The following is a 12,959-nucleotide window of genomic DNA, read 5'->3' on the forward strand; positions in this document are numbered from 1 at the left end:
AGTGGAGGGTAAGGACGTGAGAAAACGTACATTCAGATTACGTAATACTGGTCCTGTTTCCAAGATATATGAGTTGGTATTATGGCGTGCAGGTCTCCTCAAGCTCGCCGCCTTCCGGGATAAGGACTTCGGGATAGGTTCACATCGCGCCATCTCTTGCAAGCGGCCACGAACCCCGCCATAACTGAATAGGAAACGTGCGAGAAAAAAAAAAATCCGGCGACGAAAACTATTTGTTAAAATCAACTAACAGTTATATATGGGTCATTCCATGCCAAATCACCCAGCGTTTTTCCGACCATCACAAATATGGCTGAAAAAATTTCCACGCTTTTCTTGAAGTTCCAAACTCGTTCTGCTCGTTTATTTCTGTTGCCAAAAATTTTCCCGCCTGTTTGTGAGGGTCTGTAGTTTTGCGCCGACTGAGCTAAAGGGCATTAAACAACAATTTTTTTCAAAGGGCGTTTATACGATGCACTCAATAAAATGGTATTTCCGGCAAGCTAATGAAGTGATGTACATGTAAAAATAATGACTTATTTATGTATATCGATTCTTCGAGGGCTTTTCGCACGAGCAAAATTGAATAAAGTTGCAAAGTTTGATATTTTTTTCTAGGAACAAGGCAAGCTCAAAGGGTAGCAATTAATTATATACTGGAAGCCTGTTCGACATACAACAAAAGAAAAAGAATTTAGTCGCTGAAGGTGTAGCAAATCGTCTGAAAAAAAAATTGCGAATTTCACTTTTTTTGAGAAAAGCTCTGTATTCATCGTCAAAAAACTTGCCTTGGTGGTCGGATTAAAAATATGCACGATACTTCATTTGAAAGCTCTATGTACTAGCTGAACATAGACAAAGTTACAAAAGGGTATTATTCTTAACTTGAGAAATATTTTTTTGAAATTTTGTATCTCCACCAGCTTTTCGCCGACGTAACTCAAGCGGCATGAAGCACTCGCAAAGGCAATCTTCAGCCCATGCCCACTGACCTGGGATGCAGACGTCAAACATGTTGCTGTCTATAAAGTAATGGAAAAGGAAATGGGGTTGCTTTATAGAGAGCACCATGCTTGACGTCTGCATCCCAGGTCAGTGGGCATGGGCCGAAGATTGCCTTTGCGAGCGCTTCATGCCGCTTGAGTTACGTCGGCGAAAAGCTGGTGGAGATACAAAATTTCAAAGAAATATTTCTCAAGTTAAAAAAATAATACCCTTTTTTTAACTTTGTCTATGTTCAGCTAATACATAGAGCTTTCAAATGAAGTATCGTGCATATTTTTAGTCCGACCACCAAAGCAAGTTTTTTGACGATGAATACAGAGCTTTTCTCAAAAAAAGTTAAATTGTGAGCGCGAAAAGTGAATGACTCTTCCTCCTCTTTACATATCATCATCACTTGTGCATCTTCGTCATCTGTATATATCATCATCAATGTGATTTCGGCTCGAGCACGGCTGAATAAAGCGGTTCCTCATAAGTGGTGGAGGTGCTTTTCGATCCTCAAGTCCTCTCGCCTGTTCTCGCTGGAGCTTCGCTCGGGTCGTCGCGTCATACCACCTGCCATGCCCGGTCAAGAAAATCCTGGCTCGTCAGACACCGCCGCCCCTCTCCAGCCTCCACCGCCCGCTCTGCCCATAACCAACCGCCTGCGTGATCCACCTGTGTTCTCTGGTCTTCGAGGGGATGATGTAGAAGATTGGATCCAAAACTACGACCTCGTCAGCGACTTGAACAGGTGGGACAACCCCCAGAAGTTGCGCAACGCCCCTTTCTACCTGTCTGACGTCGCGAAAACCTGGTACTGGAACCATCATCCAGATCTTCCAGACTGGGACACGTTCGCGCAGCACCTTCGGCAAATCTTCGGTGCCCCCACAGTTCGAGCTGAAGCAGCTAAGAAGAAGCTCGCTGAACGCATTCAGCTACTCGGTGAGTCATACACCTCGTACATTGAGGATGTACTTGCCTTGTGCAAGCGTGTAAACGCCACCATGTCCCCGACCGACCAAATACGCCACATTATTAAAGGCATCAACACCATCGCCTTTAACGCACTCGCTACGCAAAATCCTGTCACCACTCAGGATGTAATCACCATTTGCCAGCGACTCGAGGAACTCCAGACTCTTCGCCTATGCTACGATGCCACCGACATTCGTCTTCCTGCGACCCTCGACTTGCGTACGCTGACTCGCGACATCGTTCGTGAAGAGCTTCACGGGCGCTGCTCTTCCTGCGCTACGGAAACTCTACCTTCTGCACAAACCGGCTTGCGAGACATCATTCGCCAAGAGATCGCGGCCGCCTCGCGTCTGACGTGTTCCGACAGCCCCTGCGCTCGCCAGGCGCCAACGTACGCTGAAGTTGCGGCGCTCTCTGCTGCCACCACCGTTCCTGGGCCTACACCAGGAGACCACGCGTCTGTGGCTTCGTTGTCCCCGCCGGCGCGTGCACAGCCTTACTACACCGCTCCGCGCCCTCCTCGGCCCATATGTTACTACTGTGGCTATCGAGGACACATATCCCGCTTTTGTCGAAGGCGCCAACAGGACGAGCAACGCGGCTACGTTCCCGACGAACGCCCAGGCATCCGACCAACCACCAGCTACCAACGGACGACCTACCGCTCTTCCTACCATCGTTCACCTTCTCCTCCCTACCGTCCTGATATGGCTGTGAATTCACGCGAGTCTCGTCGCAGGTCACCTTCTCCACGTCGCCGTTCAGTGTCGCCTCTGCGACCCGCCTCCCACGTCACGAACGCCCACTCGGAAAACTCCCCTATGCAGTTTCAGGAGGGGAAACTGCATTTACCGGACAGCCAACAATTCCTCCAGAGCGACCATCAAACTTGTTAGTAGTGTTTGTAGAAGGTGTACGCGTCGAGGCTCTCGTGGACACTGGCGCTGCCGTTTCGATTATTCGTGCTGATTTTTGTTCCCGCCTTCGCAAAGTGACCACGCCTTACTGCGGCCCACCTCTCCGTGCAGCGACCAACTCTATCATTCGTCCATTGGCACAGTGCACGGTTCGCGTCTGCATAGATGGCATTCGTCATCACATTGTGTTTGCGGTATTTCGTGAGTGCACCCACGAACTCATTTTGGGGTGGGATTTCTTATCTTCTGCGTCTGCTTCCATATCTTGTGATCAGCGCCTCATACATCTGAATGCCACTGACTCTTCTTCGCCTGAACACGAAGGACGCATTCGACTTGTCGCCAGCTCAGATTATGTTCTTCGACCATCTATGGAAGAGATTATAAGCGTTAATTCCAACGACATTGTGGATGGTGATGTCCTCATTCTTCCTTACGGCCATACCCTGTCTCGAGGCATTGTGATAATTCCAGGCCTTATTCGCTTCTCTGACGGCTCTGCCTTCCTTACCGCTTTAAATCAAACCCCCGAATCTTTACTGCTGCCCCGTGGATCAACCGTCACTTGCGCGGTCGACACTCATCCCGTTGCGATTGTTGCCCTTCCGAGCCAAGAACTACCAGAGTCAACTTCGCCGCCACTCAATGCCTCTTCCACACCTTTGTTGGCAACCATAAGCCCTGACCTAACACCTGCACAGAGTCAAGATTTGCTCGCCCTATTGAACCGCCATCGTTCTTTGTTTGACGTGAATTCGCCCGTCCTCAGCATGACTACCGCCGCTACCCACAGCATTCAAACTGACGGCTCCCGTATTATTCACCGGCGCCCATATCGCGTGTCTCTCGCAGAGCGCAAGATCATCGAGGAAAACGTCTCGGACATGCTACGACGAAACATCATACGTCCTTCCTCGAGTCCCTGGTCATCCCCAGTTGTTCTAGTACAAAAGAAAGATGGCACAGTTCGTTTCTGCGTCGATTACCGTGCACTAAACAAAATAACGCGCAAAGATGTTTATCCTCTGCCACGGATCGACGACGCACTGGATTCATTACATGGCGCCGAGTATTTTTCTAGCCTTGACCTCAGATCAGGCTACTGGCAAATACCGATGTCGGAGTCTGACAAAGAGAAGACCGCCTTTTCCACCCCAGATGGCCTCTACGAGTTTAATGTGATGCCTTTTGGGCTTTGTAATGCGCCCGCTACCTTCGAACGCATGATAGACAGCGTACTGCGTGGTCTGAAATGGAAAACATGTCTCTGCTATCTCGACGACATAGTAGTGTTTTCATCCACGTTCTCGCAACATCTGCGACGTCTTGAGGAAGTCCTCACCTGCCTCGCAAAAGCCGGCCTACAGCTCAATACGAAAAAATGTAGCTTTGCCAGCAAGACAATTAAGGTTCTCGGCCACTTAGTCAGCAAAGAAGGCATTCGGCCGGACCCTGAGAAGCTTGCCGCCGTTCTCGCTGCGCAGCTTTCTGCGCAGACCTGCGCAGCTTTCTTGGGTTGGCTTCTTACTTCCGGCGCTTCATACGCGACTTCGCAGCACTTGCGTCTCCGCTCCATCAACTCCTCGCAAGTAACGCGCCCTTTGTTTGGTCCGAAGACTGCGAGAGTTCTTTCCTGGCGTTAAAGCAAGCCCTTACGTCCGATCCGGTACTGTGCCACTTCGACCCCGACGCACCCACCATCCTTCACACTGACGCTAGCAGTCATGGTTTAGGTGCCGTTCTCCTGCAGCGTGACACCATCTCGCGCGAACGCGTCGTTGCTTACGCTAGTCGTGCTCTCACCGTTGCAGAAAAAAACTACACCATCACTGAGCAGGAGTGCCTTGCTGTTGTTTGGGCAGTACAAAAATTTCGCCCATATCTCCCCGGCCGCCACTTTACAGTCGTTACCGACCATAACGCACTGCGCTGGCTTTCGTCACTGAAAAACTTATCGGGTCGCCTTGGTCGCTGGGTGCTTCGCTTGCAGGAGTACGATTTCGATGTCACCTATAGGTCTGGAAAGAAGCACCAAGACGCCGATGCCTTATCACGCTGCCCTCTGCCCAGCGAAGATAACCAACCATCGTCGCTCCAAAACGACACCGCATTTCCAGTCGCAGCGCTAAGTTGGCTATCATCCGACACCCCATCCGTCCTCGTTTCGCACCAACGTGTCGACCCTTACTGCCGCACTATTGTTGAACGCATCAACGGCTCTTCTCCTCCTCCAAACGCCCGACTCCGTCGACAACTCAGACAATTCAAGCTTAACGGTGGTGCTTTATATCGCTATGTTTACCACCCCGATGGAAACAAATGGCTCCCAGTCGTACCACGTTCTCTCCAACGTGAGGTTCTGGAAGCATTTCACGATTATCCAACTGCCAGTCATCTAGGCTATCATAAAACTTACGACAAAATACGAAGTCGCTGCTCCTGGCCTGGCCTTTCTTCAGCCGTAGCCAATTATGTCGCCTCCTGTGTCCATTGCTAACGGCGAAAGCGACCAACGACTGCTCCTGCTGGCTTAATGCAACCACTTCCCTGTCCCGCCTTGCCTTTTGAAGTCGTCGGAATAGACTTGTACGGCCCTCTTCCTACAACATCGAATGGGAATCGTTGGATTGTCACGGCCGTTGACCATCTGACCCGCTACGCGGAAACCGCCTCTCTACAATCTGCGACTGCCACTGACGTCGCCGATTTCTTTCTGCGCAACATCTTTTTACGCCATGGAGCCCCACGCGTTCTCCTCAGCGATCGCGGCAAAGTCTTTCTGTCTTCTATTGTTGACCAAGTTTTGCGTGCCTCCAACACCATTCACAAGACAACATCTAGTTACCATCCGCAGACAAACGGATTGACAGAACGCTTTCATCGGACCCTCTCGGACATGATCTCAATGTACATCCACCCCGACCACACGAACTGGGATGCAATCCTGCCCTTCGTGACATTCGCCTACAATACGGCGACGCAACGCACTACCGGCTTTTCTCCATTTTTCCTCGTCCACGGCCGCTCCCCGAGTTTCGCTCTGGACGTCTCGTTCCTTTCGGCACCCGCACCCTCAACAGCTCCTTTCTCTGAACAATTTTTGTCTCGCCTCGCACACTGCCGTCACCTGGCCCGTGTTAACACCGGCCTTTCCCAGGAAACTCGAAAGGCTCGCTATGACTCGTCTCGGCGTGTTGTGACTTTTTCCCCTGGAGACGAAGTTCTTCTCTGGACTCCACTGCACGTTCCCGGCTTATGCGACAAGTTCACCAGTCGTTTTATCGGACCGTACACGGTCGTCGAACAGACATCCCCTGTTAATTACCGCGTGTGCCCTCTTAGCACTCCATCTGATCCCCGTTGCCGTGGGACAGAGATAGTGCATGTATCTCGTTTGAAGCCTTATACCCGACGCATTTCATAGTACTCTCAGGCGGCCAGGCGGCCGCTTCCATCGCGCGAGGGAATTAGTGTGAGCGCGAAAAGTGAATGACTCTTCCTCCTCTTTACATATCATCATCACTTGTGCATCTTCGTCATCTGTATATATCATCATCAATGTGATTTCGGCTCGAGCACGGCTGAATAAAGCGGTTCCTCATAAAATTCGTAATTTTTTTTTCAGACGATTTGCTACACCTTCAGCGACTAAATTATTTTTCTTTTGTTGTATGTCGAACAGGCTTCCAGTATATAATTAATTTCTACCCTTTGAGCTTGCCTTGTTCCTAGAAAAAAATATCAAACTTTGCAACTTTATTCAATTTTGCTCGTGTGAAAAGCCCTCGAAGAATCGATATACATAAATAAGTCATTATTTTTACATGTACATCACTTCATTAGCTTGCCGGAAATACCATTTTATTGAATGCATCCTATAAACGCCCTTTGAAAAAAATTGTTGTTTGATGCCCTTTAGCTCAGTCGGCGCTAAACTACAGACTCTCAAAAACAGGCGGGAAAATTTTTGGCAACAGAAATAAGCGAGCAGAACGAGTTTTGAACTTCAAGAAAAACGTGGAAATTTTTCCAGCCATATTTGTGATGGTCGGAAAAACGCTGGGTGATTTGGCATGGAATGACCCATATTCTAGAAGCCCACTGCAGTATTCAGGAAGGACTCCAGCAGCATGCCGCAAATTGCGTATGTTACCAGGGCGTTTCAATATCTTACAACAACGACCATGGGAGTCTTATTCCCGGCCTTGTAGGATATGAAAGTGTCTTGTGATCCCTACGTGCTCTGAGGCGCAGTACTAAAATTTAACCAGAAGGTTCCAGAGCCTTTCCAGTGGCTTTCCAGTGTATATATAACTGTGACAACAGTGATAACAACGTATTTTGATCAGATACCCGTTTCGCCTATATCCTATTCCGCTGTGGAGGGGCCCACGTCCGTGAACCCCGCCGTGCGCCCAGAGGAAATGGTGCCAAAGAAAAGCGAACGGGTGGGAGCGTTATTCGAAATAACCGATGAAACTGGCAAGCGAAATTTGCCAGTGGGACAACAAAACCAGGGGCGTAGCTACGCCAATGAACAAAACCAAGCACGAAGTTTCTGACGATGCAGGTTACGTGCGACTGCATGTGCACGGAAACGGTTTAGCGTGAGTGTTGATACAAAATACGGGATTAGCACAGTAAGGGTTAGCCAAGTGAAGGTTAGCACAGAGTCTCGCAGGGACGCAGACCACGGATAGACGGTCAGAGAAGTACAGTTAGCGGGGTACAGTGTACGTTAGTACAGTGTACGTTCGAAAGGTGTAGTCACAGCGGTCGTCTGCTGCCATGCGAGGTGTTTGCCGTCCTTCGAGACGTGCCTTAATGTGCCAATCGTAGCAGTGGTAATGGTAGGTGTCGTTGACGCAGCTCTCGTCGGGGCACGGTGTCATACCGGGCCCGACAAGGTCTCCGGCGCATTGGTACACCGCGGCACGAAGCCACAACTCGCGTACCTGAAGCAGCGCGAGATACTCGATCTGCGCGTTGAAGTAGAGCACCACGATGTAGGCGCCGAACATGAGGATCAGTATCATGGCCTCGTACCTGTAAGGCAGGCGGGGTGAAAAGGAGAGGATGAAAAGAAATTGAAAGCAATTGAAAGGATGGTGACAGTACCGATAGTAAAAATAATACCCGCACCTCCACCACGAGTGACTCAACAGTTAATGCGACCTTTATTAGACCCCAAAGACGCGGAGGAGAGACCACACACAAAAGCACAGGTCACACACAACGCGAGTCCGAGCAACCGATGATGAAAAAGAACGCCACGTGATGATGAGAATCATCATCTGCAGCTAGCATCCTTGTCCTTCCGTTTGCCGATCACTGTGAGAAGACTGCAGCACGCAGTTTCAAATTTCATTGCTTCTCTGCCGTGCCACTGCTATCATCTAATACGAAATTGTCAAAAGAAACGCGTAAAAGCCACGTAATCAGTATATCACTGATGCAGAAGCACGAGCTTAAACTTGAGCTCTTGACACCTGTCGAACAGTTCACCTATTCACCAGTACATTTCATTGTATGTTTCCTATTCCACGTTACAGCAATCGATAGTCTTAGAGTGCGAAACATGAATATTGTGGAAGAAAGCGGAAAATACAATGAACACACAGGTCACAGCGCCGTAGAATAAATGTAATGCACAAGGGTGGGCAAGTCGGTGCATGAATATTGTGGTAGAAGAGAGCGAAAAATGGGGCAGAGAACGAGCGCCGTGTGTTGTGCGTTCACCGTCCCACTTTTTGCGCTGCTCTGTCACAAAAAATTGCAGGACACTTTGTAACTTCCAAAGTGTGTTCGGCGAATGCATGTGGCCATTCGACTGACTATGACATGGTACGAGGGAATCCACATTCTTGGGGCGCTTCTCCAAACCGCTTGCCGTGGAATCATCACCGGGCTGCTTGGGAGCCATCCGACTAACTCGACTGCTGCAACGAGACGTCTGACGAAGGATGTTGCCGCGCGCGCCGCTGTGCCATCACGTGATTGCTGAGAGAGTGGGAGGCGGCACGGACGGACGCCGCCGCTGCTGGACAACGCGCAACGCGCGTTGGAAGGATCAGCGCGCAACTGTTGCGCGTTGACGGACAGACGCCGCCGCTGGACGCCGCCGCCGCGTTAGCAACAGTTGCGCAACGCGCGTTGGAAGGAGCAACGCGCAACTGTTGCTATGCGCCGCTGTGCCTACACGTCATTGCTAAGAGAGTGCGAGGGGGAAAGGCCACAGCTGGCACCATTCCAGGGCATGGACGGACGGCGGACGCCGCGAGTATGAGACATTAAAGGCTTTCGCCTTAATATTCATAAACCAACCAGCCCGCCTAAGGAGCCTTGTGCGAAACATGCATTCTCTTTCATTTCGGCCGATTCTGTACACATTTTCGTTTTAAATCAGATACTTGCCATTCGACGACGTTGTTGCTGATGACGCCGATGAGAGCCAGCACTGTGATGGCGTACATGAGGCAGTCTCGAGTGATTGGGAACCAGTCGATGGGAACATCCTGCGGTAAAGTGATAGAAGTCGAATGATTATTCGTATTGTAGCATCATCTAAGCGATCAGCTGAACCGGCTACATCAAGCAGTTAGTCCAGTAGAACAATCTCCCTGCTCCTAATCTCCGCTAGTTCTTTCTACTCACAGTAACTGCTTTTGTACGACTCATTGTTCATGCTCTAAGGTGCCTACGAATGTGAATGCACCAAGCTCAACTGCGTGCAAAAGCCGTTAATTATAAAACGTAATCTCACTTGCTAAACGAAGATCTTATATGGTTAGAATGCAAGAAATGAAACTAAGAAAGCCTGAAGGCGAAGTATGTGTTTTCGTAGAAGATGTCACCGAATCTATTGAAGTAATCGTTGTCATTTGGAGCGTTGGCCCATATCGAAGCCTTGCCTAGGTTTAAGAACACTCGCTGCATAAAAAAAGGAAGAGTAATCCCTCGTCAGCTTGAGCCAAGCCAAAGAACACTTCGCTGGATGCACAGCGATGTATGACAATTATCGGTGTTTCGCTTTTTTTTGTATTTTTTCTCTCGCTATTCGAAAAATTGCACTTGAAAACTACTGGCTTGTGTTCTCGTTAATCATTAACCTTTGTTCTCATTAATCCCTGTTCAACACCAGCATAGAACGTACGAAGGTTTCTTCATGATATCGCACACATCAATTTCAACGCGCGAGCAACAGAGACTCGTCTCCTCTTCCCATTACATGCAATGGAAGCTTCAAGAAAAGCTTTTATTGATTATTACGCCCGAAAAAAATCGACAAGTCCGTTCGTACTTGACGGTCCACTCGTTTATGTGTAGACTAGGGATGGTGGATTAATCTTTTAATATAGGTTACCAATTACTAATCTTTTGCCAACTTAGCCATTAATCGGTGAAACCTTATCGATGAAAGCATTCTCATCAATTAATCAATTAATTGACATCTTTGTCGGGCGCATTCAAAATTGTTATTAATTTCTGGGGTTTTACACGCTAAAACCAGGATATGATTATGAGGCACGCGGTAGAGGAGGTCTGCAAAAATTTCGACCACCTGGGTTTTCTTTTTTTTTATACCGCGTGCACCTAAATTTAAAGGGGCCATTACACCCAATTTTCGCTCGTAATCTGTGTTATGTGTGTTAATCTTTGGGTGTTCACAAACAATCTGGCGAAATTTCAGCGCATTTGGTCGAGAACGTAATGTATAACGAGCATTTTTATAAACACGCGAGCGGCCAGAAAGTCTGACAACAGTGGCGCACTCGCGAGCCGTGACGTAAGAAGCCGCTTGTTTTGCAAGCGTCTGTATTCCGGCCAACAATATTGTTTCGTGGTTAGCTTCGCGTGCAATGGAGCTATTAGAGCTTTCTTCAGTTCGGCATTGAATATTGAACCGTTTGCAACGGCTGAAACTTAGGTAGAAGACGACGGCTCCACTTCATGAAGCACATGACGCCACACACGCCATCGCCATATGGCGGTCGTCGGCGGTGGGCGGGGTTTCTAACCGGCGACTTCCAGGGCTCATATTGCAATGAAATATTCTTTTACAGTCCATTTTTCATGCATGTACAGGCACAATAGACCCTCTACTTCTATATTTCGCTGAAAACCGCAATTTGGTGGGCGACCATGTCATGGCCCCTTTAAGTACGCCGGCCTCTAGCATTTTCTACTCCATCGAAAATGCAACCGTTGTGGACGGGATCGAACAAGCGCCGTTAGGGTATGCAGCCTAGCACCGTAACCACTATACCACCGTGGCGGCTGATACTTCAAAAAGGCTGAAACAGTTTATACTCATATGCAGCGTATACAGTTCCAAGCTCAACGACGTAGTATGGAAGTCAAGCTCCGTCACCTAGACTCAAGACCGCTGACAGAAAAGAAGATCTTGGGACCTTGGCCTACGGTCTCGCATACACGCAAGGCCACGAAAGCCCTCTTGTGCTTCTTGAGGACCACCGGACTTCACGAGCGCCTGTGAACTAACAGCGCGAGTTCGTGTTGTGTAGTTCATCCATCCCTTTCTTACTCTTCTTCTTTCTTCTTTACCCTTTCTTTTCTATTATTTCCCCTTCCCCCACCCCAAGTGCAGGGTAGCCAACCGAGCCAAAGCTTGGTTAACCTCCCTGCCTTTCCTCTTCGTATCTCTCTCTCTCTCTCTCTCCACCTTCCAAACGAATAAATAGAGCGCGGGCTTCATTTATTTGTATGGAAAGCAGAACAAAGATGAAAAATACGACTGCGTAACGGGTTTATAAACCGCATTTTCTATGTCTAATAATAAATATCATCATCAGCAGCAGCAGCCTGACTACGGCCACTGCAGGACCAACACCTCTCCCATGTTCCGCCAATCAACCCGGTCCTGCGCTTTCTGCTGCCACGTTGTACCCGCAAACTTCTTTATCTTATCTGCCCACCTAACTCTCTGTCTCTCCCTCAAGCGTTTGCCTTCTCTTGGAATCCAGTCAGTCATTCTTATTGACCAGCGGTTGTCTTGCCTACGCGCAACATGCCCTGCCCATGTTCATTTCTTCTTCTTCATTTCGACTAAGATACTAAATATAATTGGTACTAATAGCGGTGAACAACATATAACGTAATGCCTAACAAGACACGAATTCAGAGGATGATGAAGCCTTGAAGTGATTAAAAAACATGGCTCGTCCCTCCGTCATAGGAATCGGTATAACACGAAAGTGAAACGTGTCTTCACAGAAGTTGTGCTTATCGTGTAGTGATATATGAGAGCTTCTACAATGTCTATTGGTGTTTGGCAGCTATAGCACCGTTTGACGTCGATGCACCCATGTTGACGCCTAGTGGCATGTCTCCATTGCGACGACTAACGCCCATGATCAGGATTAAACCGTTGTGGTAGCTGAAGTTGTGAACATATATTTGGAATCAGCGAATCGTGAATCGCGCGTAAAGATGACATCAACAAGCTCATAATCAACACTGGTACCCGATATGCACTTCTTCAAAACGTCGTCAATTAAGGAGAGAAGCGGCGCGGTGTGCGCTTACTAGTAATGAGTTACCGACGCCTGTGTTCATGCATGCACTACCACACTGCGCTTCAGCAACGCGGGAAGCAGAGGTTCGTAGCTTGAGCCGCAAGTGCGTGCGTCCTTCTGGCCTCTGTCTCGCTCCACCAAGGCACGACCACGGGCACGACATTCGCCCGTCGAAATCGCGTCCTTTCTGCAACGCGTATTGCAGCAGTTTTGTTAGTCGGGTGCTCTCGCAATCGAAGCAGTCGGCGGCGGAGAAACCCCGTTGGTGCACGTGGAACTTGCACTAATCCGATGAGACAGCGCAGGCTAACACGAAGCGAAAGGCAAAGAACGTAACTGCGTCTAGGTTCCCTCGGCGACGCCAGCGCGGCCATGCAGTGTCCCTCGCTGGTATCGAGACGCTTTAACCATGACCTCCGATATCACGCGCAATCTCGGAGTAAGCGCTAGTAAATGTCGATCGTGACGCATTACTTCTTTTTACCTCTCACAGACGGCGGCACCGCACCGCTCCGCCCCGCCTACCTACACCGCCAACAGA

The 12,959-nt window shown here is 49.1% G+C and overlaps 1 protein-coding gene across 1 annotated transcript in view; it reads right to left on the minus strand.

Annotated features, from left to right (window-relative positions):
* LOC119387716 (sodium/potassium/calcium exchanger 5) overlaps positions 1-12,959 on the minus strand; it is a 44,344-nt gene that overhangs the window by 11,750 nt on the left and 19,635 nt on the right. Inside the window, exons 5-6 of the mRNA XM_037655194.2 lie at positions 9,297-9,397; positions 7,703-7,928 (exon numbers count right to left, since the gene is read on the minus strand). Coding sequence (XP_037511122.1) covers positions 7,703-7,928; positions 9,297-9,397 — 327 coding nt within the window. The remainder of the gene's footprint in view (positions 1-7,702; positions 7,929-9,296; positions 9,398-12,959) is intronic.

The sequence above is a fragment of the Rhipicephalus sanguineus genome, chromosome 3, assembly GCF_013339695.2.
Source record: "Rhipicephalus sanguineus isolate Rsan-2018 chromosome 3, BIME_Rsan_1.4, whole genome shotgun sequence".
NCBI classification, from domain to species: domain Eukaryota; kingdom Metazoa; phylum Arthropoda; class Arachnida; order Ixodida; family Ixodidae; genus Rhipicephalus; species Rhipicephalus sanguineus.